Here is a 24,349-nt window from a genome sequence, read left to right as displayed (position 1 = left end):
GGCCTCAGTTTTGAGGCAGGACGTTGGTTTGGTTGGATTACTTGGATTTTCTACACCGTGGCTCATACTCCCAACACACACTATCTGCTATGTATGGGCAAAATTAACAGATTTTTTCCCACTCGAGAGAATAAAATCTTCCGAGCAATGTTTGTGTCCTCTAATTCATGGAAATGCCAGTGAGTGAAACATGTAAAAATCAAGCTGTCAAAATCCCAGAATTATAGTATGTTATAAGAGGGGAAAGAATCAAAAGACTTAAAAACAATTTTCGATTCAATGCGTCAGCATATGAGGTATCCCATATCTTTTTAAATTGTTAATATGATCCTCACCCAAGATTTGGCATTAGCTAGCTGATTCTTTTATCATTTTCCATGGATATATTCTTGACTCGCAGATTGTACAGCTGAGTTTGCTTTTAAGTGAAAGATTCTAACTGTTCTTAACCAGAAGTGATCAGACTATCATTTGACCATTCAATGATGCATGCTAGACAACTGAAGTTAATTTATTAATTGAAGGACCAAAAATAAATTCCTTACACCTAAACTGAAATTAAATTAAATTTGCAGCATAATGATTGGTGAGTAGGATAAATCTCACATAGACTAGACTGATTAATTTTATTTATTTTTATGACTAAAAATTTATATGAAATTACAAAAATAAAGGAGATTAAATATAAAATAAATAATTAGAAATTAAATAAAAGATACTAGAAATAAATTGAATGCAATATAAATAAACAGACAAAATTAAAATTGAGTAAACTGATATAATGAAAGCTCAAGGCTTGAGATACAAATAAGTAGGTAAATAGAAGATTCAAGAGGTTTGTAACGATCAACATAAAGATGATTGCGCTAACTTAATTTTTTGGCTTTATAATTACAACTGCAAAAAAGAGCTTTTGGATTTTCAGTCTTTTGTGTCTTCAGATAAAATTGAATGAAAAGATTAAGAAATTTCAAACTTTTTATGAGGAACGCCTCGAAATTTAGGCGATTGTAGATGACATAACTAGTAAATATGTTCCTCCTCATGTTAACATATTTTATTGTCTAGGAGTAATTACGCTTACTTGTTTTTTGGTATAAGTAGCTATAGGATTTGCTATGACTTTTTACTATCGTCCAACCGTTATTAAAGCTTTTTGCTTCTGTTCAATACATAATGACTAAAGCTAACTTTGGTTGGTTAATCCGATTCTCAAATCGCTAGCCCCTTTGTATTTAAATTAATTGCAAGAATAACACGGCAACTAACTCTTACCAAGCGAATAACCTTGAAATTAGCTTCTACAATTTAATTCCTCTACAACTTTGCAAACTAGAGGAACCCGACTCAAATCAACAACCTCAATTGCGCGGGTCATTCAAACTTGATCGTTAATTCACTTGACAGATCCAACCACTTACTCAATTGGTCGCATTAATTTATTCTTCAGTGGACCAAACACGACAATTACGAATCGTACCAATTGTATGCGCCGAACACCAAATCCAAAGGCCTTCTCAATTTTGATACTAAAATTGTGTTTAATCAATATGTATATAATATATATATATATATATATAACATAATTATAATAATACATATGAATATATGATATCCTAAAATATAATAAACTCTAAAATAAAACACTTGGGTTTTTTTTTATCCCTCAATATAAGTCAGTCCTTAATTAAACTCTTAAAGAATATTGCACTAACATTTTCTAAAGTATATATTATTATACATTCATTTTTGGCAATTTGGATATGGAAATCTTTTATCTTTTCCGTGTATCACAATATGCAGACATTTTTATCTTCAAAGATTATTTTGTGTTTCCCCCTCAAATCCTTGATGCAGATATGGCATGAGTTGTCACTCTACCACCATGAGAAAATCATAGAAAAACTCCATTAGAAAGAGACCTGAACTCGAGTCTCATTTCTTATGGTAATATAACATAATCTGTATCTTTTAACAACTATAATAGCACAGAACAAGTTATGCTACTTGCATTATATGCTTACCTAGTGATGGAAAATGCTAACTTGGCGAGCAAGTCCAGGGATACCAACATCCTGTGTCTTGGTAGGCCTTCAATCACGAGAGATTTGAGACCTCAACAGGGTAATCGAAGCTCTACATGCAATGTATCAAATCGACGCTTTTGCTTGTTAAGAATAGGATACAAAGTTAACCAAAAAAAAAGTGCTTCAGCAGAGATTGAGAAACAAAGGATATCAACCACCAAAAAAAGGAAAATAAAAAAAGCAATAACAGATGAGCGTTGACCCTTTGTTGGAGGAAAATTAATGTCCTTTATTATCTCAAATGCCTTTGTTTACAAGTTTGATTTCCTTTTCATCATCTATGTGCAATGCATGTGGTGGTGTTGTACCTTGAGTGAAATTAAAGGCAATGATTTCTCAATCTTCTAAAACCGAGTACAAAGATAAGGATTGAATGACATAGATTTCTTTCCACATATGTTTATGAAAAATGCACAAAAGCAATATATATATATATAACCATAAAAAAGAATGAAGTCACTTGCATTTATTTGTAAAAACTTTTGATAACGTTGTCGTTTAATTCAATAAAATTGTGTACTGTTACTTCATCAAAACATTAGAGAGTACTTGCAGAGTTTTCTTGAATTTCAACATTCTTTTTGTCACTTGTAAAGTTTTCTTGTAACATTTAGTCAAATCCCGAAAGGAATTCCGTTTCTTTTATCTTTTATTTTACAAAATTGAAGATTTTATCTCTTTTTTTTATTCTAGTTATTAAAATTTGGTCCTCATACATTATGAAAATTGAAAACTTTGTCCCTTTAAGTTCGGGATAACACTATTAGAACTTACTAAATCACTAGTTTAACAACTTATATACATTGCATACCAAAATCAACAATTCAACAACTTATATGCAGCAAAACAAAATCAATAGTTCAAATTCATGTGTTAACTAATTTATCAAGTTTCATAAAGTAAAGGGTTAAACTCACAATTAAACCTTACTTAAAATATTTTTATATTTTTATATAAAATTTGATATAGATTTTAATATATTATTTACTTCTTGTGTGTAATATTTTTCTAGGTTAAAATATACTCCAAGGTACATTTGAAATTTAATTTGTTTAATTTTATTTTTAGGAACTTATATTATTTGCTTTTTAAGTTTTAAATTTTAAATTAAATTATTAAAATAATTAATTTTTTATTAAATTCAGTGATGTGATATAAAAATAAATTCACTTCATAGTCTTATACAGACCTGTCCATGGGTCGGGTTACCCGGCTCGGCTCAAAGGCCCACCCAAAAAGTGGGAGGGTTTGGGTAAAAATATAGGGCCGAAAAGTGAACTTGGGTAAAAAAATAAGGCTTGCTTAGAAAATGGGTTGGGCCTCAAGTAAGGCTTTCTTGGCCCGGCCCGGCTGGCCCGAATATGAAAATAAAAAAAAACTGCTGTTTTTTTTACTTTTTTTTATTTTCTTGTTTTTTCACTATTTTGCTCCAATTTCACAGTTATATTATTATTTTATTATTATTCTTTAGATATTGTATAATATTATTTAATTGTTAATTTTGTTACTATTTTTCACATTTATTTGTTAAGTTACATTTATCTTAATGTTATTTAAGTATACATATATATTTTTTAATTTATTTTCAATTTATTGGGAAGTATTTATTTAAATATTTTTAGTATTTTTTCTATATTATAATTTTTTTTAAATTATACAAAAAATTTAATATGGACGGCTCGAGTTTTTGTACTTTTATTCGGGCTAGGCTTAGGTAAAATTTTATGCCTATTTTTTGAGTTGGGCCAGACCTAAACCTAACAAATGGGTCTAAAATTTTTATTGGGCTCAAACCCGGCCCAACCCATGAACACCTCTAATCCTATAAAGACAACCCTTAACAAGCCTAAATTTTTTATTTAAAAAAAAACTTTTTTTAATACTAGTAAATGGTTATACAAAATTAAATTTTATTTTAACAAAATAATAATAATAAAGGAAATGGCAAGAGTCACCGACAGAAGTTGAGAGTAGAGTCAGCGGAGGATTTAGAAACTCAGTATCTGAAAGACAAGGTTGCTATCAACAACGCCACATGGCGTGGACCGCAACATCTTTGCGGGTTGGCTCTTTTTTCTGATAACTCCATATCTCCTACCATTTTTGTCTGCATTTCTTTTTTATTATCGTATTATATCCCGCATTTCTGCTCAATTAATTAATACGTTTTCTTTAATATTGCTAAACTGTGCTTGTGAGCTTGGCTAATGTTAAATTAAAACTTTTTTAAATTTTCTAGGATGTATTGTTTTTATTTAATTCAAAAGAAAAAAGTTAATAAAAATTTATATAAAAGGGTGGAAAATAATTAATGATGTAAATGGAGATCTCCCTTTGTTTGTTTATTTATGGGTGGCTTCAGACTGACCTCTTGAATCGTTTATTCCTTTCCATACATATTGAATGCAATGATATTACGAAATCCAAAAATATTATAAAGTATACTTTAATCAGTAACTAGTATTTTAATTCATATTTTCAAATTAGTCAATTATTATTTTTTTATAAATATACGTTTGTGCTTTCCCTTAATTATCACTAATAAAACCTAGAATTACTTAAATTATACCGTAAACAATTTCAACTTGGGGTGTATAAAGCAGAAAAAGGGACTATCTTTTACTTTTAATGATCTATAATTCTTTTTTAAAAGAAATCTATAAAACCCTCAGTCCCCACCAATAATTACCTGTTTAAAGGTGGTATGACAATATTAGGATATTGGGATGTTAGTGCAAACATTTTCAATGTGTCACCAAATTAGAAGGTTGATGAAATAATGTTTTCATTAAAGCATTTATGTAAATTAGGCAAGTTAAAATGCAACCATAGAAATGGTTGAGATTAATGATAGAGTAGCAACCTCAAAACCCTTTCTTTTTATTTTTCCATAAAAATTGTTAATTCCATATCAACCTTTAAATTCATGTTTAATTTTAGATAAAAAACAAAGCTAAAATGAGAAGAGGAAATGTTCTTACTTTTTTTATTGCCTTTCAAATACAACAAAGGGTTTCATTTTCCTTATAAATCTTTCAGGGTTATTTTTCAACATATGTTTCTTTTTAAATATAAAAAGTATTTTTTTAAATCTATCCCATCAAATCAGATAACAAATTATGAATTTTTTTAAGTTGAAAAATAAATTTAAAAAAGTGTCAAACTTTTGTAGAAAAATAAAATAAAAGGTGACATACCGTTATCTTTTATTTTTTATTTTATTGGGTTGGGTCATGTGTAATAGCACCGTTTTGTTTTTTCTTTTGCATATTTCCCTCATGTGTCGGCAGTTTAGGGAATTTGTTGTCTTACGTGGGGAGTCCAGGTTTTTTTTTTTTTTTTAATTTTGATTATCTACTTAAATTCAATCCAATTACATCAAACACATATTTTTTATTTAAAAACCCTTCACTTATTTAATCAATTATCCTAAAATATTAAACTTCATTTATTATCTACTTATTATTTAAAATTTTGCAATCAAAATATGAGATATCTAAAATTTCTATTTGAATTCGCTTTAAAATATTTTGAATATAATAAATATAATAATCAAATTAATAAAACAATATCTAAAATATAAAATATTCAACTATCCATGGACCTCTTTAAAAAATAATATTAATAATTCTTCAATATTGTTCTTTCAACCATATTTAGTTTAACTACCCTGATATATAGATAGAAACTAACTCCAACTTGTTTTTTTTTTTCTTTTAGATTCACAGTTCAGTCCTAATAAACACCAATACGTTGTCTTTTATTTAGGAAAAAAAAAAAGAGAAGGAATTTGCAAATGCTTACAGTGTAGATTAGAATCTGCTACCTTATTACCTCATCTGACAGTGACTGTCACACAAACACAATCCAATAATGTCAAACAGTTTTGGCATCATTCGCTCATCTTCAAACCAAATCTTAATCATTTAAGAATCTCTGCCTAAACTTGAAAACACCCTCAGAAATCTATTAAAACCAAACCCAAAACTGATAAATTTGTGAACCCATGATATATTGTTTTGTCAAAATGGGATGGTAATGGCATAGACAAATCATGCACTATACTTTCCACTTTCAACTAGTATTAAAACCAAACGTGTTTATTTAATTATTTTATCACACATTCAATCAATACAGCAATTTATTATTATGGTTTTTTTTCCTGGTTCTTACGAAATAGAGTGTGTGGTGGGGTCATCTCCTTGATCCCAACTACTGTATAAGTATGATAACACAAATAAAATAAATCCTAAAGCCAAACACGTGTATGCCTTGTGAAAGCTACGGCTGTTATTTTATTATTAGGTGATGAAAGAACAGAGTATTTAGCTAAGCCGTTTACACCTACCAAAGCGTGATCATCTCTTTACTTTTTCGTTTTCTCAACAGTGTCAGTCACGTAAGAAAGAACAAAAAAAAAAACCCAACTTACAAAAAATGGGAATCTGTGTTGTGCATGTTTAATTTATTATTAATGGTATTGGTTTAGGCAATGTAAACGCATAACCGTCGCTGTGGCTTGGGATTCTTCTGGCAAATCGTGCCTGCAACTTGTTCTTATAGGTATGGCTAAATGAGTATAAAATCTGTAGCATAAAAAAGTGATAAATTTTTTAATAAAATAGGAAGGATAAGGAAAAAGGGTCTTAGACCAAAACCATTTCTGGTTTCTGGGAAGTAGCCAGTTTAGGGAGAGATGATGAAGTGGAGAAAAGGTTTGGTTTTGGCGCTGTTTACAGTCTGCATTTTGGGGTTTAAGCCCAGATGTTCCGATGGTGCAACAGATCAAGGAGATGGTTAGTGTTGCTTTGCTTTGCTTTTTTGCCTTATTCTGCTTATATTTATAGATTCTGCATATGCTTACAGTTTCCTGGTAAATTTCTGATTTGAGCTGCTTGTAGCTTCAAATAGACTTCCTTGATTGCATTTCCTTTTTAACTTTGTTGGTGCTGTGCTGTTTATAAAATTTTGATATTGCTTTTCAAAGGTGGGTTCTTGTAGAATATGGAGATAAGTTAGGAGATGAGGAAAGTTTGGTTTTTCTTTTTGGTTATTCTTTGTGGAACTGCTATGTACTACTCACTTGGTGGATTAGTAACAATGTTAAAACAAACTTACGAGTGATTACGGTGTATGTGTTGTTTTCATTGAGCTTTTACAGTAGAGTGTGGAAGAATATTTAAGATTTGTAATTAGAAATTCTCTCCATGGGTTACTCATCCTGTTAGTCCGATGTTTGATTTGCAGCTTCTGCGCTGGGGGTTATGTTCAGCAGTTTAAATTCACCACAGCAGCTAACAGGGTGGACCGCTAACAATGGTGATCCATGCGGGCAGCCGTGGAAAGGTGTTACTTGCTCAGGCCAGCGTGTCACTGAAATGTGATCTTCTGTATTCTCTGTTTTCCTTTAAGATATTTTGCCCTTCATGCTGGTGCTAACTATAGTATGTTCTTCTACTGTCCTGTTTATCAGTAAACTGTCAAATCTTGGACTTTCTGGGTCAATGGGTTACAGCCTTCAAAGTTTAACGTCACTGAAGGAACTGTAAGATCATCAATAGTGGGTTGTTCATATATATATATATGACAAAATATGCATATTGTCTTCAAACTGATATTTGACAAAATCTGCAGGGACTTGAGCCATAACAATCTTGCAGGCGATATACCATATAATATTCCTTTGAACTTGACGCGATTGTATGTTTCATATGTGCATTTAGTTCCTTTACCCTTATTGATGTTTCATTTCTGATATATTAGTTTTTATCTTATATATTTCTGCAGCAATCTTGCATATAATCAATTTACTGGAAGCGTCCCTTATTCCATCAATCAGATGCATTCTCTTCAATATTTGTAAGTAATGTTCCAATTGTTCATTTCTTCACACAAGGTCCCTATATATTTAAACTCTTACACTGTCTTTTTTCTTCTCTATTTCTGGAAATGCAGAAATCTTAGCCATAACCAGTTACAGTACCAATTAAATGACATGTTTGGACCACTCTCTTCTCTCTCCACACTGTAAGATGTTCCTACCACCGGTCTGATTATATAGTTTTTAATAGATGCCTGTCTTTAAGCTAATTTAACTGAAGGACCAAGTTAACTGTTATCGTTATTATTTGCTTCAGGGATCTCTCTTTCAATTCTCTAACTGATGCTCTCCCTCAGAGTTTTAAGAATCTTACTAGTTTGAAGTCTATGTAAGTATTAGAGGAATCATCTTTTATGGAACAAGTATATCTGGTGGATTTTCTTGAATATGTATTATCTACCCTTTTGTAGGTACTTGCAAAATAACCAGTTTACTGGCACTATTGATGTCCTTGCCAATCTTCCCCTTGATAATCTGTGAGTAATCACATTGGTTTAGATGTGCTAGCACATTGTATTCTTTTCTTTATAATGTTATTGACCTTGTAATGCTGCTGTCGGTGATGGTCGTTTTTATGTCTGTCAGGTATGTATCCAATAACCATTTTACTGGCTGGATACCTGATCAATTGAAAAGTATCGATTTGCAGTAAGCATTGGTTTCATTATCAAGTGCTGTATTTCTATTTTTGTGTCAAAGAAAGTTCTTTGCAGTTTCAATCTGAATAATCCCCATGACAGATCGGACGGTAATTCATGGAGCTCGGGGCCTGCACCCCCACCTCCACCTGGTACCCCTCCAGCCACTAGAAACAACAGAAAGCACGAATCTAACAGCAATAATTCACCACCAGATGGTGGTTCCAGTAGCAGCCCTAGCAGGAGTAGCAGCAAATCAGGGATTGGAGGTGGAGGCATAGCAGGAATAGTTATATCTATCCTCATTGTTGGTGCTATACTAGCATTCTTTCTGGTGAAGAGAAGATCCAGGAGGTCATCCTCAGATGTTGAAAAGCCCGATAATCAATCTTTTGCTCCTCTAGCTTCTAAGGAAGTGCAAGGTAACATTCATAATTCATCTGCAATTCCACATGGTGGCCAGTTGAGTGTCACCATATACCTGTTTTTACTGTTTTGTCCGTGTTGGAAATAATGCTACTGCTTTGGATTTCTTAAGGAATAGGTTTTGTGAGTGTTTCATTTTGGCTGAGACATATATAACCTTTGTTTTTGTAGTTATTAATCTCTTAAGAACATATAAGGATTTCATTTCAGAACTTATGACCTTGGTGTTGTAACTTTAGACTCCATATGAAGCATGAAACAAGATAATAGAAAAATGGGGAGCCTATAACATAAAACAATGCTATTTTATAAGAACATATGCATCAATGAAAATTCCCTTCTTGACTCCATGATTTGATGGTACTCGATGTTGGCAAAATGTTTTTTATTTTGTCACATTGAAATGCTACTTCAGACAGCAAGAAATATATTGCGAACTTTGTGATTTAAAAAAAAAAAAAAACCAAACACTTGTTTAGTTCTTTTGATCTGTTTCTTATGCTTAAAGTTGAATTGCAGAAATTAAATCCATTCAGTCTTCTCACTCTTCTGCTTCACTTGACACCAAGTCGTTTGAAATACCTGCTTCAATAAACCTTCGACCCCCACCGGTTGACCGTCACAAATCTTTTGATGAAGAAGACTTTTCTGTAAAGCCCGTTGAGGTTAAGAAAGCTGTCACAGCTCCCACAAATGTTACGACATATTCAATAGCAGACCTCCAGATGGCTACGGGCAGTTTCAGTTTTGAAAATCTTCTTGGTGAAGGGACTTTTGGACGCGTTTATCGAGCTCAATTTGATGATGGCGAGGTAGAATCTTACTAGAAAATCTATATTTATGTCAACATAAATGGGCATAATCCGTGCTTAAATTTTTTTATGGTGGCTTCTGTTTCACTTCATTCTCCGACCTGAGAAATTCTCTTTCCATCAGCACACATTAATCTTGTCTGTCTCACTTCTTTTTTCTAGCTGTGTCCTTTGAGTGTTGTATATGATTGTCTTCAGTAAGACATCTCCTTACCGCCGTTAATGCTACAGATGCCATTGTTGCTGATCTCCATACTGCAACATTTTACTTAATCACTTTAAAAATGCTGTACTCACCTATATGCCAACTTGTGTTTATATACTGCCATAGGTTCTTGCCGTGAAGAAAATAGATTCTACGGTGCTTTCCAGTGAAATGTCTGATGAATTTATAGAGATGGTTTCAAATATCTCCCAGCTGCATCACACAAATGTAACAGAGCTGGTTGGCTATTGTTCCGTGCATGGACAGCACCTGCTTGTCTACGAGTTCCACAAAAATGGCTCTCTTCATGACTTCCTGCATATATCAGATGAGTTCAGTAAGCCATTGATTTGGAACTCCCGTGTCAAAATTGCACTGGGGACTGCACGTGCACTAGAGTAAGTTATTATCAAGAATGGGGATCATAACTGCAAATGGAAGGAGTTGCCGTCTATCACTTCGAATTCATAAGAGGATATTTTCTTTTCCAGGTACCTTCATGAAGTTTGCTCACCGTCTGTCATTCATAAAAATATCAAGTCGGCCAACATCTTACTTGATGCTGAGCTCAATCCTCACCTTTCAGACTCGGGCTTGGCAACCTTTATTCCCAATGCAGATCAGGTGATTTTTGTGTATTGTAGGATTTACTGTTGTTGTATGAACTGATAGTTTCATTTTCATTGAACATTATCATTTATGTCTCTGGATACGAGACAAACAATGTATGCTCAAGTGCATAAGTCTTCACTGGCACACTTAATGGAATAATGGGACTCTCTGCTTTTGATATGCAGTTACTGAATCGTGATGACATGGGATCCGGATACTGTGCACCAGAGGTTACTATGTCTAGTCAGTACTCTCTCAAGAGCGATGTTTACAGTTTTGGAGTGGTTATGTTAGAACTTCTCACCGGACGTAAGCCGTTTGATAGGTGAGGGAACCGGGTATTTTGTCATTTAACGTATTAACATCCTGTTAATCCACCATGATTCTTACCAACATGCGGGTGTTCTTAACAGCACAAGGCCAAGACTAGAGCAATCTTTGGTTCGATGGGCAACACCTCAGCTCCATGATATCGATGCTCTGTCTAAGATGGTTGACCCGGCACTTAAAGGGCTTTACCCGATTAAATCTCTGTCTCGTTTTGCCGATGTGATTGCTCTTTGTGTCCAGGTAATATCTCGGTTCAAGACTTGTCTCCTTTTTCATGTTTCACCATGTTGAATATTCGATGAAGTGTGTGCATCGGCTTGGTGTTCATGAAGCAGTCAAAATTTTATAACATATAGAAAGAGATATGCTGCCAAAACACGAACTCGAACATAAATGTCCAGATTCTAAACTGTATGGAAACTGAAAACAACTTGTAAAACAAATGCACTGCTGTAGTACTGAACTGATCCTTTTAATGATCTTCTTTGGGGCAGTCGGAGCCTGAGTTTCGGCCACCTATGTCGGAAGTGGTTCAAGCATTGGTTCGACTAGTGCAGCGAGCTAACATGAGTAAGAGAACAATAGGGACGGACCAAGGCGCATCTCCACGAACCAACAACACTGATGAACAACATGACTACATGTCTTAAATTGCTGTACTGTAGTAGCCTCGCATTTTGAATGTAATCATGTTGAGTGTTTTTATTTGATTGCAAGATTACTATATAAATTCCACCCTAGCTTTAGCTCCAGTTTCAAGCTAGCCCTGCATTTTGTATTATGTTGCAATACAGTACTACCAGGGGCAGTTAAGTGCCCGGTCCGATTTTAAAAAATTCCAGGCCTGAGACTAAGCCCGGCCAGGTCTGCTCAAAAAGCACATATTATTGTTTGAAAATAATAAAATAACACATTATATAATTTATATGCATTTATATATTTTTATAATCAAATATAAATAAAAATATTTTTGAATCATTTTATTCATCGGGCCAGGTCGCCCCATGGAGCAAACTCCTTTTATAAGTTGTCGGCTCATGGACAGTTCAAGTGGCACCCATGAATCGAAATCCTTACAATCATAAATGATTTGCACTCAAATACACTATAAGTAGGATAAAATATTACTAAGTTTCTCCAAAGAATTTAAATATTACTAAGTAGAATCACATTAATACTTGAAATATATCAAAATAATTATAAAAAAATCGATCTGGAATAAACCTTTTATTCATGTTCAACTTTACGATACAGTGAGCCCATTATTGTTTTTAATTTTTACAAGTATTACTAAACAATTTAAATTCTTTTTACTAACACTTTAAATCTTAAACTAATTTTTTCGCCCACACCACATATATTTATAAAAATTATGTGTGTTAAATGATAAAATTGAGTCTCACTATTTATGAATTTATTTCTAGTTTTATATTATTTTTATAAATTTTATAAAAAATGTGAAAAGACAAATATATTAAAACAAAATTTATTAATCTTTAAATAAAAGATTTTAACCATGTTTTAACTGAATGATATAGCATTTTTAACTAAAATACACAGTCCATTTTATATATCATTATCACTATCGTAATTTTAAAAGTGAATTTTTTAAAGAATTTTAAAAGTAAATTTATATATATATGTATAAAGTGAATTATATATAAATAAAATATATTTTATGGACCCTCCTATCATATTATTCATGGCCCATTCCTAATTATTTAATAATATTTCAATAATTTTTATGTTATTGTCACATAATATTGATAATTTTTTATCTTGAATTCAAACTTGAATCTAAACTCTAAACATTAAACTCTGAATCCGTTCAGGATTTAAGATTTAAGGTTCGAGATTTAAGATTTAGAGTTTAAGCTTCGGATTTGAAATTCGGAGTTTAAGCTTGATAAAAAATTTACTAAAATTATATGTTGATAACATGTAAAAATTATTAAAATATTATTAAATAATTGGGAAAAGAGCATGATATCCTGAATAGGTAGATAAAATAATTTCTCATATATAAATATATTATATATTTTATTTTACATACAACTTAAATTCAGAAATAGAACCGCAAGTATTTTAGTGGTATTTTTAGTCTACTTTCTTTTTTCTCAGTTTCTGATTTCTCTGGTGAAGCAAAGAGGTAGAAGAAAAAGAGAGATCCAAAGATGGCACCAGAACCAGAAGACGAGATCAAGGACGAGAAAAACCCACGACCTCTCGACGAAGATGATATCGCCCTTCTCAAAACCTATGTGATTACCTCTATTCCCCCCCCCCCTTCTATCATTTTTCTTCTTTAATTCACCTGTTAGATCTATTTCAGTTGTTGAACTTTGCTTAGTGGCGTTTGATCATTTAATTTAGTTTTTTACCTGTTGTTTTGAGATATTCTCCCAACATTAACCTCAATTTCTAGGGTTTATAAATAAGACATCTTTGATCTTTCCTTTTTTTTTTTTTTTTTAGTTTTTATCTGTATTGATTTTTGGGCAGCTATAATAGAAACTCCTTTTTTTTTCCTGGCAGGGATTAGGACCTTATTCAACCAGCATAAAGAAAGTTGAAAAGGAGATCAAGGAGATGGCAAAGAAAGTAAACGATTTATGTGGTATGTGTTTCTACTTTTTCTAGTGCTTATGTTTACGAATCCATTTGCTGGCTTTATTTTTCTTTTTTCACTTATTATTTGGAGTTAGACATAGGATTATGTTTAGGCATATATTTTGGCTTGTTTTTTATGTTTTTCTTTACAGCATCTTGAATGCAATAAGATACATTTCTGTGTACTATATGCATCTTTGCCCGAAAAGAAAAAAAAAAGGGGGGGTCTATAAATGTTATAGTAGTTTATATTTCCATGTAATAATCTGCGCAAACGGTTAATGTAGATCAATTGTAAGCTAGCTGCCTGGGAAATATACAACCTTCTTGTCTCTAAATTCCATAATTTGCAGTATCTAACCAGTTTTGAATTGGAAAAGCTTCCCTAATGCCATTGGCACATTTGTACAATCTCTCAACCTTTCGTTTTGCTTTCTCTCTATAGCATTAGCTGTTATTGTCACACTAAGCTATTGAGTTATCCTAAACTTAAATTATTTAGTCAGTCACCCAAATGTCAAATTTCAAAGTATTATTTATTTGCCACTATTAACTAATTTGTTATAAGTTAGGTCTGTTCTTAATGTATTCCTGTTTAATATGCTGGTATACATTGTAAAATAGGCATCAAGGAGTCAGACACTGGGTTAGCTGCACCCAGCCAGTGGGACCTTGTCTCTGACAAGCAAATGATGCAGGAGGAGCAACCACTTCAGGTTTTTATTTTTACTAAAAGGGAAAAAAATGTGTATTCATGTTACTTGTTTTGAGTCATTTCGCATTTTTCATCTAGGTGGCAAGATGCACAAAGATAATTAATCCAAACACAGAAGATGCTAAGTATGTTATCAATGTTAAGCAAATTGCTAAGGTATGTAATTTAAGACTCCAAGTTTCATGTTTACCAATTTGGGTGATTGAACTTGTATATTCTAAGTTAAATTGCTTCATTGTCAGAAAATGGACATTGACTTGATTTTTCTTTGTCCGATATTCATATGGTGTCTAATGCAGTTTGTTGTTGGGCTGGGCGACAAAGTTTCCCCCACTGATATAGAAGAAGGCATGCGTGTTGGGTAAGTTTTCTATTTGGTACTAAAAGATTTCAGGCATGAATTCTTGTTACTGTGCATGTGTATTTCACAGTTTACATGTTACCTAAGGTTTTGCATCCTATAAATTTATTTCACCTCTGCCTTTTTTTGTTGCCTCTTTTTGTAACCTTTTTAGCTTTCTGGGTTACTTGTTTGTTTCCACTAATAGGGTGCACATAGAAAACCCCAAGACAACTCCAACCCCGGATTTGATTTATTTTGAACCATTATTAGTTTTCCCTGATTGTAACCTTTTTCTAGATTTCATGGTGCCAAGTGCTGTAACCAGGAGTGATAATCATACAGTCATTGCCACCTAGTTTATTTTACATATCCTCATCTCATTTTGTAGTGCTAATAAGTTTTTTTTTCCTAAAAAAATAGCCGTAAATTTTAATTGTCATGCTTTTATGATATTTCACTTTTACCTTCAATTTTCTTTCTGGAAGAGAACTCTGTTTTTTTTACGTACATGTATATGTTTATCTTTGTTCTCATTACCGATTAGTTGACTGTTCTTGTGCCTTCGCAGGGTTGACCGCAATAAATATCAGATACAGATTCCCTTGCCTCCTAAAATTGACCCAAGTGTGACCATGATGACAGTGGAAGAGAAACCAGATGTGACATATAATGATGTTGGTGGATGTAAGGAACAGATTGAAAAGATGCGAGAGGTATGTATGGTCTTCTTTATGTTAATATATACAACAAGCACACATAGAAAACTATTATTTGTACTTTTATTGTAATTTAGAATTAAGGTCCAACATGTATTGATTGATGAGCTTGGTTCTTTTAGGTTGTTGAATTACCCATGCTTCATCCAGAGAAATTTGTGAAGCTTGGAATTGATCCTCCTAAGGGTGTTCTTTGCTATGGTCCTCCTGGAACTGGCAAGACACTTCTTGCTAGAGCTGTTGCAAACAGAACTGATGCTTGCTTCATTCGTGTTATTGGAAGTGAGCTGGTTCAGAAGTATGTTGGTGAAGGAGCTAGAATGGTTCGAGAGTTGTTTCAGGTTATAACCTGCTAAGTTTCATTGTTTAAGTTATCCGTTGGAGTTATTATAGATTACCTTTCCCTTTTGCCAATAGTAAACAATGATGTTATCTGCTGCAGATGGCACGTTCAAAGAAAGCGTGCATTGTGTTCTTTGATGAAGTTGATGCCATCGGGGGTGCACGCTTTGATGATGGTGTGGGGGGAGACAATGAGGTTCAGCGTACTATGCTTGAGATTGTGAACCAGCTTGATGGCTTTGATGCTCGTGGAAACATCAAAGTCCTGATGGCAACAAACAGGTTAAAGTTGCAACCTATAATTTCACCTCTGTTCGCATCTTTTTGTTTTGTGAAACATTCAGAAATATTTGCATCTTTACTCCATTCCAACCAGGATTTAAGCTAATAATCTTCGCTGAAGGTTTTATTTGATTAATTGTACAAGTGTTTGAATATATAGAGAATATGATTTTTTTGCCATTTTGGTCTTCTTCTTTTTTCAGGCCAGACACACTAGATCCTGCATTATTACGTCCTGGACGTCTGGATCGCAAGGTCGAGTTTGGTCTTCCTGATTTGGAGAGTCGGACACAAATTTTCAAAATTCACACAAGAACAATGAATTGTGAGCGTGACATTAGATTTGAGCTTTTAGCCAGGCTTTGTCCTAATTCCACTGGTAGGGTCATCTTTTGGTGTTCTTTGTTTTATTTTATTTTACTTATCAACTTTTGTTGAACTCGTAGTGGTCTTGAGATTTTATGGTTTTTGTCCTCCTGCAGGAGCTGACATAAGAAGCGTGTGCACAGAGGCTGGAATGTATGCCATTCGGGCTCGGAGAAAAACTGTGACAGAGAAAGACTTCCTTGATGCTGTGAACAAAGTGATCAAAGGTTATCAAAAGTTCAGTGCAACTCCCAAATACATGGTTTACAATTAACCAGGTTTTAGCTCTACCAACTCCTAAAGACATGTTCTACATTCAAACCAAAACATATATACCTTTTTCAATGTATTGGAATAGATATTCAGTGCTGTTTCTTTTTATGAATCTGAGCTGCTTTAATGTGGATTTTACACCTCCCTATATATATATACTAATGTTCAATATATAGACATTGATTTTTACTTTACTAAAACATCAACTAATTAACTAAAAATACTTTTATCAATTAATTAAATTATAAATACTGTTACCAGTGGAAAACTGATCACAGGTAAGAACGTACTCAGCAGGTAGCTGAATGAAGTAAAGCTAACTTGAATTTAAATTTCCTAAATACCGTAAGGAACCAATCTTTACGAAGGTTTTTGCTAAACTGATGGATTCGAACATTAGAAATGTTGTGGCTCCTGTCAATAATATACCCTATTACTCTATCACATTAAGTCACATAGTAAGCCTAAAGAAAGATTTACATCAAATGATAACCTATCAATCAAATGAAGATACTACAAGTATTCCCCTTGAATATCTCTCCAAACCCCATACACATGCATCGGGACATCGTCTAACACATTCTCTGTCGACCCTACTTCCTTCTCCCAAGTCTTCTATAATACTCCATCCACGTCTTTGGATCAACGCATGTTAATTATTGATTTTTTTTCTTCTCTTTTCTTTTCATTAATTCAGTTAGTGCTTCAGCAATGCTACCTTATCCTTGATTAACCATATTAATGGTTTTTATCAACGACATTTCAAAATATTTTCTACCGCCCCGCACCACCTCGGAAAGAGGGAGAGAGAGAGCCGCGTAGCAAAGCATAAAACGTGACATAACGTCTGACTTTGCACGTGGGGCAATGAGTTATTGGAACATTGAGAGTTAAAAAGATGCAAATATGGCAGGGGTAGGAGGAAACAAGTTTTGAGGTTGAGGAAATTTGTAATTATAGTAAATGAAGGGAGGCTTGGGGCTAATAGTAGATGGTGGAGAGAGGTGCGGAAGCAGAAGCAGGAACAAGGTGGATTGCAATTCTTTACCCTCAAAAGATCAGACCGAGCTGCTGTCCATGGCGGCCTATTAATGAAAAGATCCAGGTAAGTCCCTTTATTCTATTTATGCTTTTATTAATCTACCAAACCTTGTTAAATAACAGTCGTTAGTTGTGGGACGTATTTATGACAAGGCGCCGAAATTTTGGTAGGAGGAGGAAGTGGAACGAGATATCAAGAAAGGGAAAGAAGTTAAAAAAGATCAGGAAGAAAGAGGTGGAGAAAAAGATCGATTCCCAAGTGAAGACCCACCTTGACTGTAACAAGTGAAGCTGCGCTTGTATTAAAAAACAAACACTACCATGGTTTATATTTGGGGGGAAAAAAAGGGTTCTATCATCCCCTTTATAAGTTGTAATTTCATTTTCCTGGTCCATGTTCCCATGCAATAAATCCTGCATAACAGGCAGCCTTTGAGAATGTGCATATAAACAGTACAGATTGCCATAGAAACTCGAAACCTACAAATTCAAGTTCACAACACTCATAATTGTAACAGATTAGGCAGTATTACCTTTTCTAAGACTAATTTAATATTAGAATTTGAATAAAGTACTGAAATATACATCTGTGCTTCAAGTGCCGCAGTAATAAACAAAAGCTTTTAGCCTACTGCAAATGTCAAATATAGGCTGACAACAGAGTAAATTTCAAACAGTAAATATATATATAGCTGATAATAGGGTATCCACTCCACCAAGGCAGTGGCATTACCTGAGCCGATTCTTGAAAGCTTGTTGGACTCTCTCGCGTAATAATACATTTGCAGTATATCGCTCAATATATTCAAGATGCTCAGATGAAGATCCCTGTCTTAGTTGATGATATTTATGAAGCTTCTTCAATCACTTCAACAAGCCTACCATGGACCCATTTCTTGGTTACAGCAGCAACTGCTTTAGAAGCCACGTTATTGTCCTTCAGCTCAACTTTGGTTCCATTGATAATCCTATTTGTTTCCAACTGGTTGAATTGCTTTGGTGAATCAGACTCCTTAATCAAACTTTGAAAGTCAAGCGTTGATAAGCTATAATTATTCAAGCCTGGAGAAGTAAGTTGCTCATCACTGTCACCGTTCACTATCCTTGGGAACATGAAGTTATGGAAATTGAAATCCTCGTTCTTACTTAATGAAAGGAATTGGTTCCCATTCACTTCCTTCTGGTCGGATTGACTCAAAGTACTTTTTTCTGACTGCATTTTCTTCTCAACCTGACCAACTGGTTCGGCTGAATCAACAGAAATATATCCACCATTCTCATTGGATGTAACACATCCTCCCTCTATTGATTCGATTGATTGAATTGCTTCTGCTATAAGCTTTCTGGTTTCAATGAGTGAAGCTTGAGCAACAGGGCTCTTCATTGCAGCAATCTCAAGGGCTTTTGCAGCCTTCTCAGCTTCAGCAATTAAAAGTCTGCAGTGTCACACATGTGATCATTAAGTTATGCAGTGACTTAGCAACCTATAGAATGATGCATGGTAACGTAGCTAGTCCTCATGTTATATACTTGAAGAATATAAGCAAAGACTAACCTTGCTTGTTCAACAGCTTCAGTTTTCTTCAATTCTTCAGCAGCTCTTTGTGCTCTGATGTTCTTTAACATCTCAAGCTTGGAACTTGCCATAGGATCCATATAAAGTGGTTTATTTCTTCTACGCATCCTTAACCGCTCGATTGGGCTTATAGTCTCACTAGTAGTAGAATAGTTAGTTTCATTAGCTTTCTTCTTTGAAGGACTCTGCCTAGACTGGGAACTAGTTGTTGGCTTCCTCTTCGGTTTTCTTTCAGCTCCATCTGAAACGCCATGAAATTTTGCCAAGCCAGAGCAAACTCTCTCACGGTAATCCTATTCAGGAAATAGCAGTAAATGAAAACCAAAATTCAGATGCAAAGCTATAAGGATATCTTGTCAGCTTTAAAATCAGTATGAACTGCATCAGCTGTATTGAGTCGATTTTAGGTATTCTTACAGTCCATAACAATTCAGTTAACTGAAGGTGGCTACATGGTGGTGAGGGGAACCAAGGTTAGCTAAAAAATGGAGTTCATATTGAATCCAACGAACTAATATTTCATAAGGTCGAGAGGGTCGAGACTTGGGTGTCAATTATATCAATTTTACACTCAAGTCCAAAAAATTCTGATTTTTATCAATGCCATAATTTCACTGCTGAAGGCAAAAAAGCCATGCAAGGCACTTACAGGATCAGCCCATTTGGCTGCAATGGCTGCTGCAATTTTCCTTCTTTGTTCAAGTGATTTTGGTGCTCTCTTGCTACCTTTTGGTCTAGGCATCGTTTTCCTTTGCTCAACACTTTCCAACCACTCCTTCACCAATTGCTCATCTAGCACCTTGTATGAATCCCACTGAAGCTCTTCCTCACCAAGATAGCCTTTCCTGGAAGCTTCAGCAATCAAGTTCATCCACTCAAAATGGCAAGTTTCCTGCACCATCAACTTCTCACGCCGCTTTTCCCATCCCATTCGTACTCCAGTTCCAATTTTTTCTCTCGTCTCTTTGCTGTAGGATCATCATGATGAAATATTAACAAGGTAGAAAAATGCATAAAGAACTTTTAGAAGTTTGATATATAGTATCAGAACTCTGAATGACTGGAGTGACAAGAACTAATAGAGGAAGATCAAAAAAAGCAAAACCATAGTAACAAAGTACCCACCTCTGAGTATGTCCAAGGTTAACCAACTTCATTCTGACCTGCATTGTGAAATTTTCATTAGTGTAAGAAACTCTGAAGCAACTATATATGATGATATACGATCAAGAAAATATCAAGTTGTGTAAGGTAATCTCAGTACACAAAAGATAGCACAATTAATCTCCCATTCAAGTAGCTCGTTTCCCTTTCTTTATAGAAAATGAAAAGTTATTTGAAATGCTTTCTCCTCAAAGGTTACCTTGTTTTACCAGAAAATATTACCCGAGAAACGATCTAAATGATAAAGTCATTAGAAAGAAACATTCCCAATTCCACAATGTAAACAAGCAACCGACTTTCAAACAACTTAGCTGCTAAAGGAAGATGAAAAATTACAGCAACTAGCCCTTTTATGCTATGGAGGTTTCATGTCACTTCTTAAATCTATAATGAAATATTGCAGTCATAGAACATACAAAATAAAAACATGGAAGGGGCCTTCTAGGAGTATAGGTCTAACTGAAATGAACTTCAGATTCAAATTCAATTGTTTACTTTTGGTTTCTATGCTTAACTAGCGTCCACAAACCAAATGGATATTAGTCCATTATCCATCCATAATGGGATTATGATGGTAAAAGGAATTGCTTGAACCAGTTAATTAAAAAGTACCAGATAATAACCTAATTGCCGGAAAAGGGTTTCCCGATATATTTGGTTTCATGCTACGCAAATAAAACATACAAAGTTCAATCCCTGTGATAACATAAAAAATTCTTACATGACATCACCTTAGGATTCTGCATTGCAAGCCTTGTTCTCTCCCTTATCCGCTGAAGGGTCTCTGCAGAGAAATATATATGCATTTATGGTAACAAGTCAAGAATGCACTAATTAAAATAGAAAGGGACTGATCAAAGAACCCAGGTCATTTACCGGCACTGTGCTTCCTGCCTTTATTCCATGGTGTGTTTCCTTTATTTGCTTTAGAAATTCTCATCCGTCTTAACTTTTCTCTTTCGTCCGGTTCTTCATCTGAATCTCCGGACTTCAAGGATTCAAGCCGAGTTGACGAAGGACTTGAATCACCACCAAGCTGTGATTTATTATGTTCGTCTTCTTTTGGAACAGAGCACTTGGGTTCAAGGGTGGCAACAGCCCTAATCTGAAGTCTTCCACTTGGATTCTCCAGGTGTCCCACACTAAAATTGACCCTTTTTGGCAATTTAGAGGATTTCCATGGATTTGATAACAGTTGGCCATGAAAAAGGGTTTGAACCCTCACTGGAACCAGAGGACCTTGCAAGGAAGGTTGAGCGCTGGCAATATCTATTCACGCAGTCAAGCACAATAAAGATGCTCGTAGTTAATTCTCAGCAGAAAGCTGGTGAAAAAAAATCATAAACACAAGAAAAACAATCCATATTTATTCAGATGAAGTGAACCAGAACAGGGGCAAATAATAACAAGAAAAATCATTAACACCCTAACCACACAAAATCCATACAAATTCCAAAAATTCAAATTGAAGCTGAACACGACAACAAAAATCTGAAATTTTTCTTCTTATGAACTTTCAGAAGCAATAAAATCTATGGAAACCAAAGCAAAACAATGGGGAAAAAAAAAAAAGTGTACCTAGTAAAGGCATGGAGGCTCATTCAGCCCAAAGAATCAAACTCAGGACTTATAAACTTAACAAATAATAATAACACACTTGAGATGCCCGCATTTCAGTAACCAAAAGTGGTGGTACTATCAGAATAACATAAGTGTAAAGAGCCTGGCTCAGAGAGAAACTTGGATGCGGAGGAAGAGCACACACAAAAGAGAAAAACGAAAGAACGAGAAGCAGAGAGAGCCACAAAGAAGAGAATTAAGAAGAGATAGTTGTAGAATTCTCTACTACATACAAATTGTTTGATATTTGCAGGCACTGGGTTTGGATAACGTCTTCAGGTTCAGCCTCTATTTTCAAATGGGAGGCCGGGATTGATATTAAAGGGCCTTGAGATTTGGTGGGTTAACCATTTCTTGAGCCCAGAGTTTTGGTTCGATTTCATACTAAACCAGTCGTAAGGCCCTTAGATAAGTTTATTACAAGTCAGTGCAACTGGTGCTACTGCTAGTTTGTTATTATTAGTTATATCTGTATATAAAAAAAAGGACTAATCCTTATAGTAAAAATAATTCACATTTTCAGTATAAACTTGATCTGAAATCAATTTAATCCAACCCATCTGAGCACACAATATGTGAAATAATCTTCAAATTTTGAGATTATTTAATTTCCCCCAAAGATTTCAATGGGAGAAGTATCATGTCAGCTGCTTCAAATTTTTTGTCTAGCATGGATTTCCTGTTCTAATAAGGAAACTTCCCTTGCAAATAAACCATTAACAATACGAACTTTCATTCCAACCCCTCCAAAATATTAAGGTCAAATAAATAAGTAATATAAGATGATTTTGAATATTCTAGATTTTTCATTCAAAGTTTTTGAATAATCTAGTTTTATTTCATAATTTTAAACCTAGGTTATTATAAAAATTAAATTTGTCATATATTAATGACATACGTAAGTCTTCTAGAAGGGTCTATTTCCCTTTTATGCATGCAATTTAAAACTTGTTAGATATTATTTTTAAAGGAATAAAATCAACAAAAAAGAAAAGATTGGTTCTTTATAATTATTTGACCTCTTCTTGCTTCACACAGACATGGGAAGCTGCTGCAGTAATTATAGTATAATTAAAAATCTCTAAACATTTAGCCGCCGGTTAATAGCAGACAAGATTTTACACGGTTACGATATTCCAGCCAGTCTCCTTAACGAATTGACCATATGGGGCAGTCAACCGTCAGCCTGGTTACCATTCCAAGTGATCGGATGAGCCAAAATTTGACTCCGACCCACAACAAATAAATTCTCCTCCCCCTATTGCAAGCGAAGCAAACTTGCTTGAATTTGAAGCTTTTGTAGAGGTAATTGAATTTCCAACTCCATCACCCTGGTGATCAGCCAAGATGCTCCCGATAATCTTGTTGATTTTCATGGCTTCCCTCGTTGCCAGCAGCCTCTGTGTTTACCAAAAAGTGTCGAAACGGTGGTTTGTAGGTAGCGGAAGCGGCCATGAAGTTGAATGCGTGGTTTGCCTCAGCAAGGTCTGCAAAGGGGAAAAGCTCCGGTCGTTACCAATATGCCACCATAGTTTTCATCTTGACTGCATCGGTTCATGGCTCAGAGTTCGTCCCACTTGCCCTCTTTGCAGGATTAGCGTAGCGCCTGAAAGGAATTTTCTCATTGCTTCCTTGCTTTCTTTGGCTAAAAGACTCGGAAAATGGGTCGAGAATCCACTTTATTTGGAGCTTAGAACGGCAGTTTGTGAGAGTTTTGGCTATATTTGATCAACTTTTGGATTAGGGCCTAGCCTAACATGCTAACCCTGATTCATTCTTAGAGAGGAGAGGGACCGCAAATACCCTGTATATATTCTATCATAGATGGTTTGCCTTTTGTTTACATACACGGTCGGATGAAATATGATCCTATTCTTTTGTCCGATGTACAATCCTTTATTGAATTTGCTTTTTCTAATTTTCCGCCCCTTTTTCGAGATATATGTATTTTGTTCAAAAAAAAAACTTTGACAAGTGAAGGAGGATTACCAGCAATCAAGCGCCAAAGCTTTCGTATAATATGTAAAATAAAGGCCTAGAGGCCAGTAATCGTAAAACCCGATTTGAACCGAATAGAGGCAACCTTCACTTCAATCAAGCTTTTATCGTTGACAAAAAAGTAGCAAAAGAGGACTCAAGCTGAAACTTTGATCGGTAGGCAATCAAAGCAAGGTGGGCAAACCACCAAAATGAGCAAAGCCACTTTTTTTCTTGTGGCTATAGAACCGTTCTATTGATATGAAACAACAGTTGTGAGGAAGCTCATAATATACTAAAAAAAGGGGCCATCATAAGCTTGATGGAAAGAGT

The 24,349-nt window shown here is 34.4% G+C and overlaps 4 protein-coding genes and 1 long non-coding RNA gene across 6 annotated transcripts; 3 read left to right on the top strand and 2 right to left on the bottom strand.

Moving 5' to 3' along the window:
* Nucleotides 1-745: 745 nt before the first annotated feature.
* Nucleotides 746-2,466, bottom strand: LOC128041310 (uncharacterized). Its single transcript, XR_008196099.1, has 2 exons — nucleotides 2,025-2,466; nucleotides 746-1,877 (listed from the first exon to the last, which is right to left on the bottom strand). It is a non-coding gene; the product is annotated as an uncharacterized LOC128041310 (long non-coding RNA).
* Nucleotides 2,467-6,438: 3,972 nt separating this feature from the next.
* LOC105769708 (protein STRUBBELIG-RECEPTOR FAMILY 6) lies at nucleotides 6,439-11,912 on the top strand. Of its 2 annotated transcripts, XM_012590521.2 has the most exons (16): nucleotides 6,439-6,883; nucleotides 7,335-7,467; nucleotides 7,561-7,632; nucleotides 7,722-7,787; nucleotides 7,875-7,946; nucleotides 8,043-8,114; nucleotides 8,225-8,296; nucleotides 8,379-8,444; nucleotides 8,554-8,616; nucleotides 8,709-9,028; nucleotides 9,552-9,844; nucleotides 10,176-10,447; nucleotides 10,541-10,673; nucleotides 10,847-10,986; nucleotides 11,075-11,231; nucleotides 11,486-11,912. In XM_012590521.2, exons 1-16 carry the CDS (start codon nucleotides 6,784-6,786, stop codon nucleotides 11,639-11,641), a joined length of 2,187 nt encoding a protein of 728 aa, XP_012445975.1. In that variant the 5' UTR covers nucleotides 6,439-6,783; the 3' UTR covers nucleotides 11,642-11,912. The 2 variants fall into 2 exon arrangements, with proteins under 2 accessions (XP_012445975.1, XP_052487444.1); XM_052631484.1 differs by lacking the exon at nucleotides 8,554-8,616.
* A 1,137-nt stretch (nucleotides 11,913-13,049) lies between these two features.
* Nucleotides 13,050-16,809, top strand: LOC105768875 (26S proteasome regulatory subunit 7A). The gene is made up of 10 exons (XM_012589114.2): nucleotides 13,050-13,252; nucleotides 13,527-13,608; nucleotides 14,226-14,317; nucleotides 14,395-14,472; nucleotides 14,616-14,677; nucleotides 15,228-15,372; nucleotides 15,498-15,716; nucleotides 15,818-15,999; nucleotides 16,203-16,378; nucleotides 16,482-16,809. The coding sequence occupies exons 1-10, from the start codon at nucleotides 13,166-13,168 to the stop codon at nucleotides 16,637-16,639; spliced, it is 1,281 nt and encodes a 426-aa protein (XP_012444568.1). The 5' UTR covers nucleotides 13,050-13,165; the 3' UTR covers nucleotides 16,640-16,809.
* Nucleotides 16,810-18,208: 1,399 nt separating this feature from the next.
* On the bottom strand, nucleotides 18,209-22,312 carry LOC105768874 (uncharacterized). The gene is made up of 7 exons (XM_012589113.2): nucleotides 21,998-22,312; nucleotides 21,296-21,688; nucleotides 21,151-21,203; nucleotides 20,381-20,418; nucleotides 19,905-20,223; nucleotides 19,235-19,548; nucleotides 18,209-19,115 (listed from the first exon to the last, which is right to left on the bottom strand). The coding sequence occupies exons 1-7, from the start codon at nucleotides 22,008-22,010 to the stop codon at nucleotides 18,527-18,529; spliced, it is 1,719 nt and encodes a 572-aa protein (XP_012444567.1). The 5' UTR covers nucleotides 22,011-22,312; the 3' UTR covers nucleotides 18,209-18,526.
* Nucleotides 22,313-23,413: 1,101 nt separating this feature from the next.
* Nucleotides 23,414-23,767, top strand: LOC128040983 (RING-H2 finger protein ATL43-like). The gene has a single exon (XM_052630193.1). It carries the CDS (start codon nucleotides 23,414-23,416, stop codon nucleotides 23,765-23,767), a length of 354 nt encoding a protein of 117 aa, XP_052486153.1.
* The last annotated feature ends 582 nt before the right edge of the window (nucleotides 23,768-24,349 follow it).

The sequence above is a fragment of the Gossypium raimondii genome, chromosome 5 (assembly GCF_025698545.1).
Source record: "Gossypium raimondii isolate GPD5lz chromosome 5, ASM2569854v1, whole genome shotgun sequence".
Lineage (NCBI taxonomy): Eukaryota > Viridiplantae > Streptophyta > Magnoliopsida > Malvales > Malvaceae > Gossypium > Gossypium raimondii.
The sequence above is the reverse complement of the archived record's forward strand: the minus strand, read 5'-3'. Positions and strand labels throughout refer to the sequence as shown.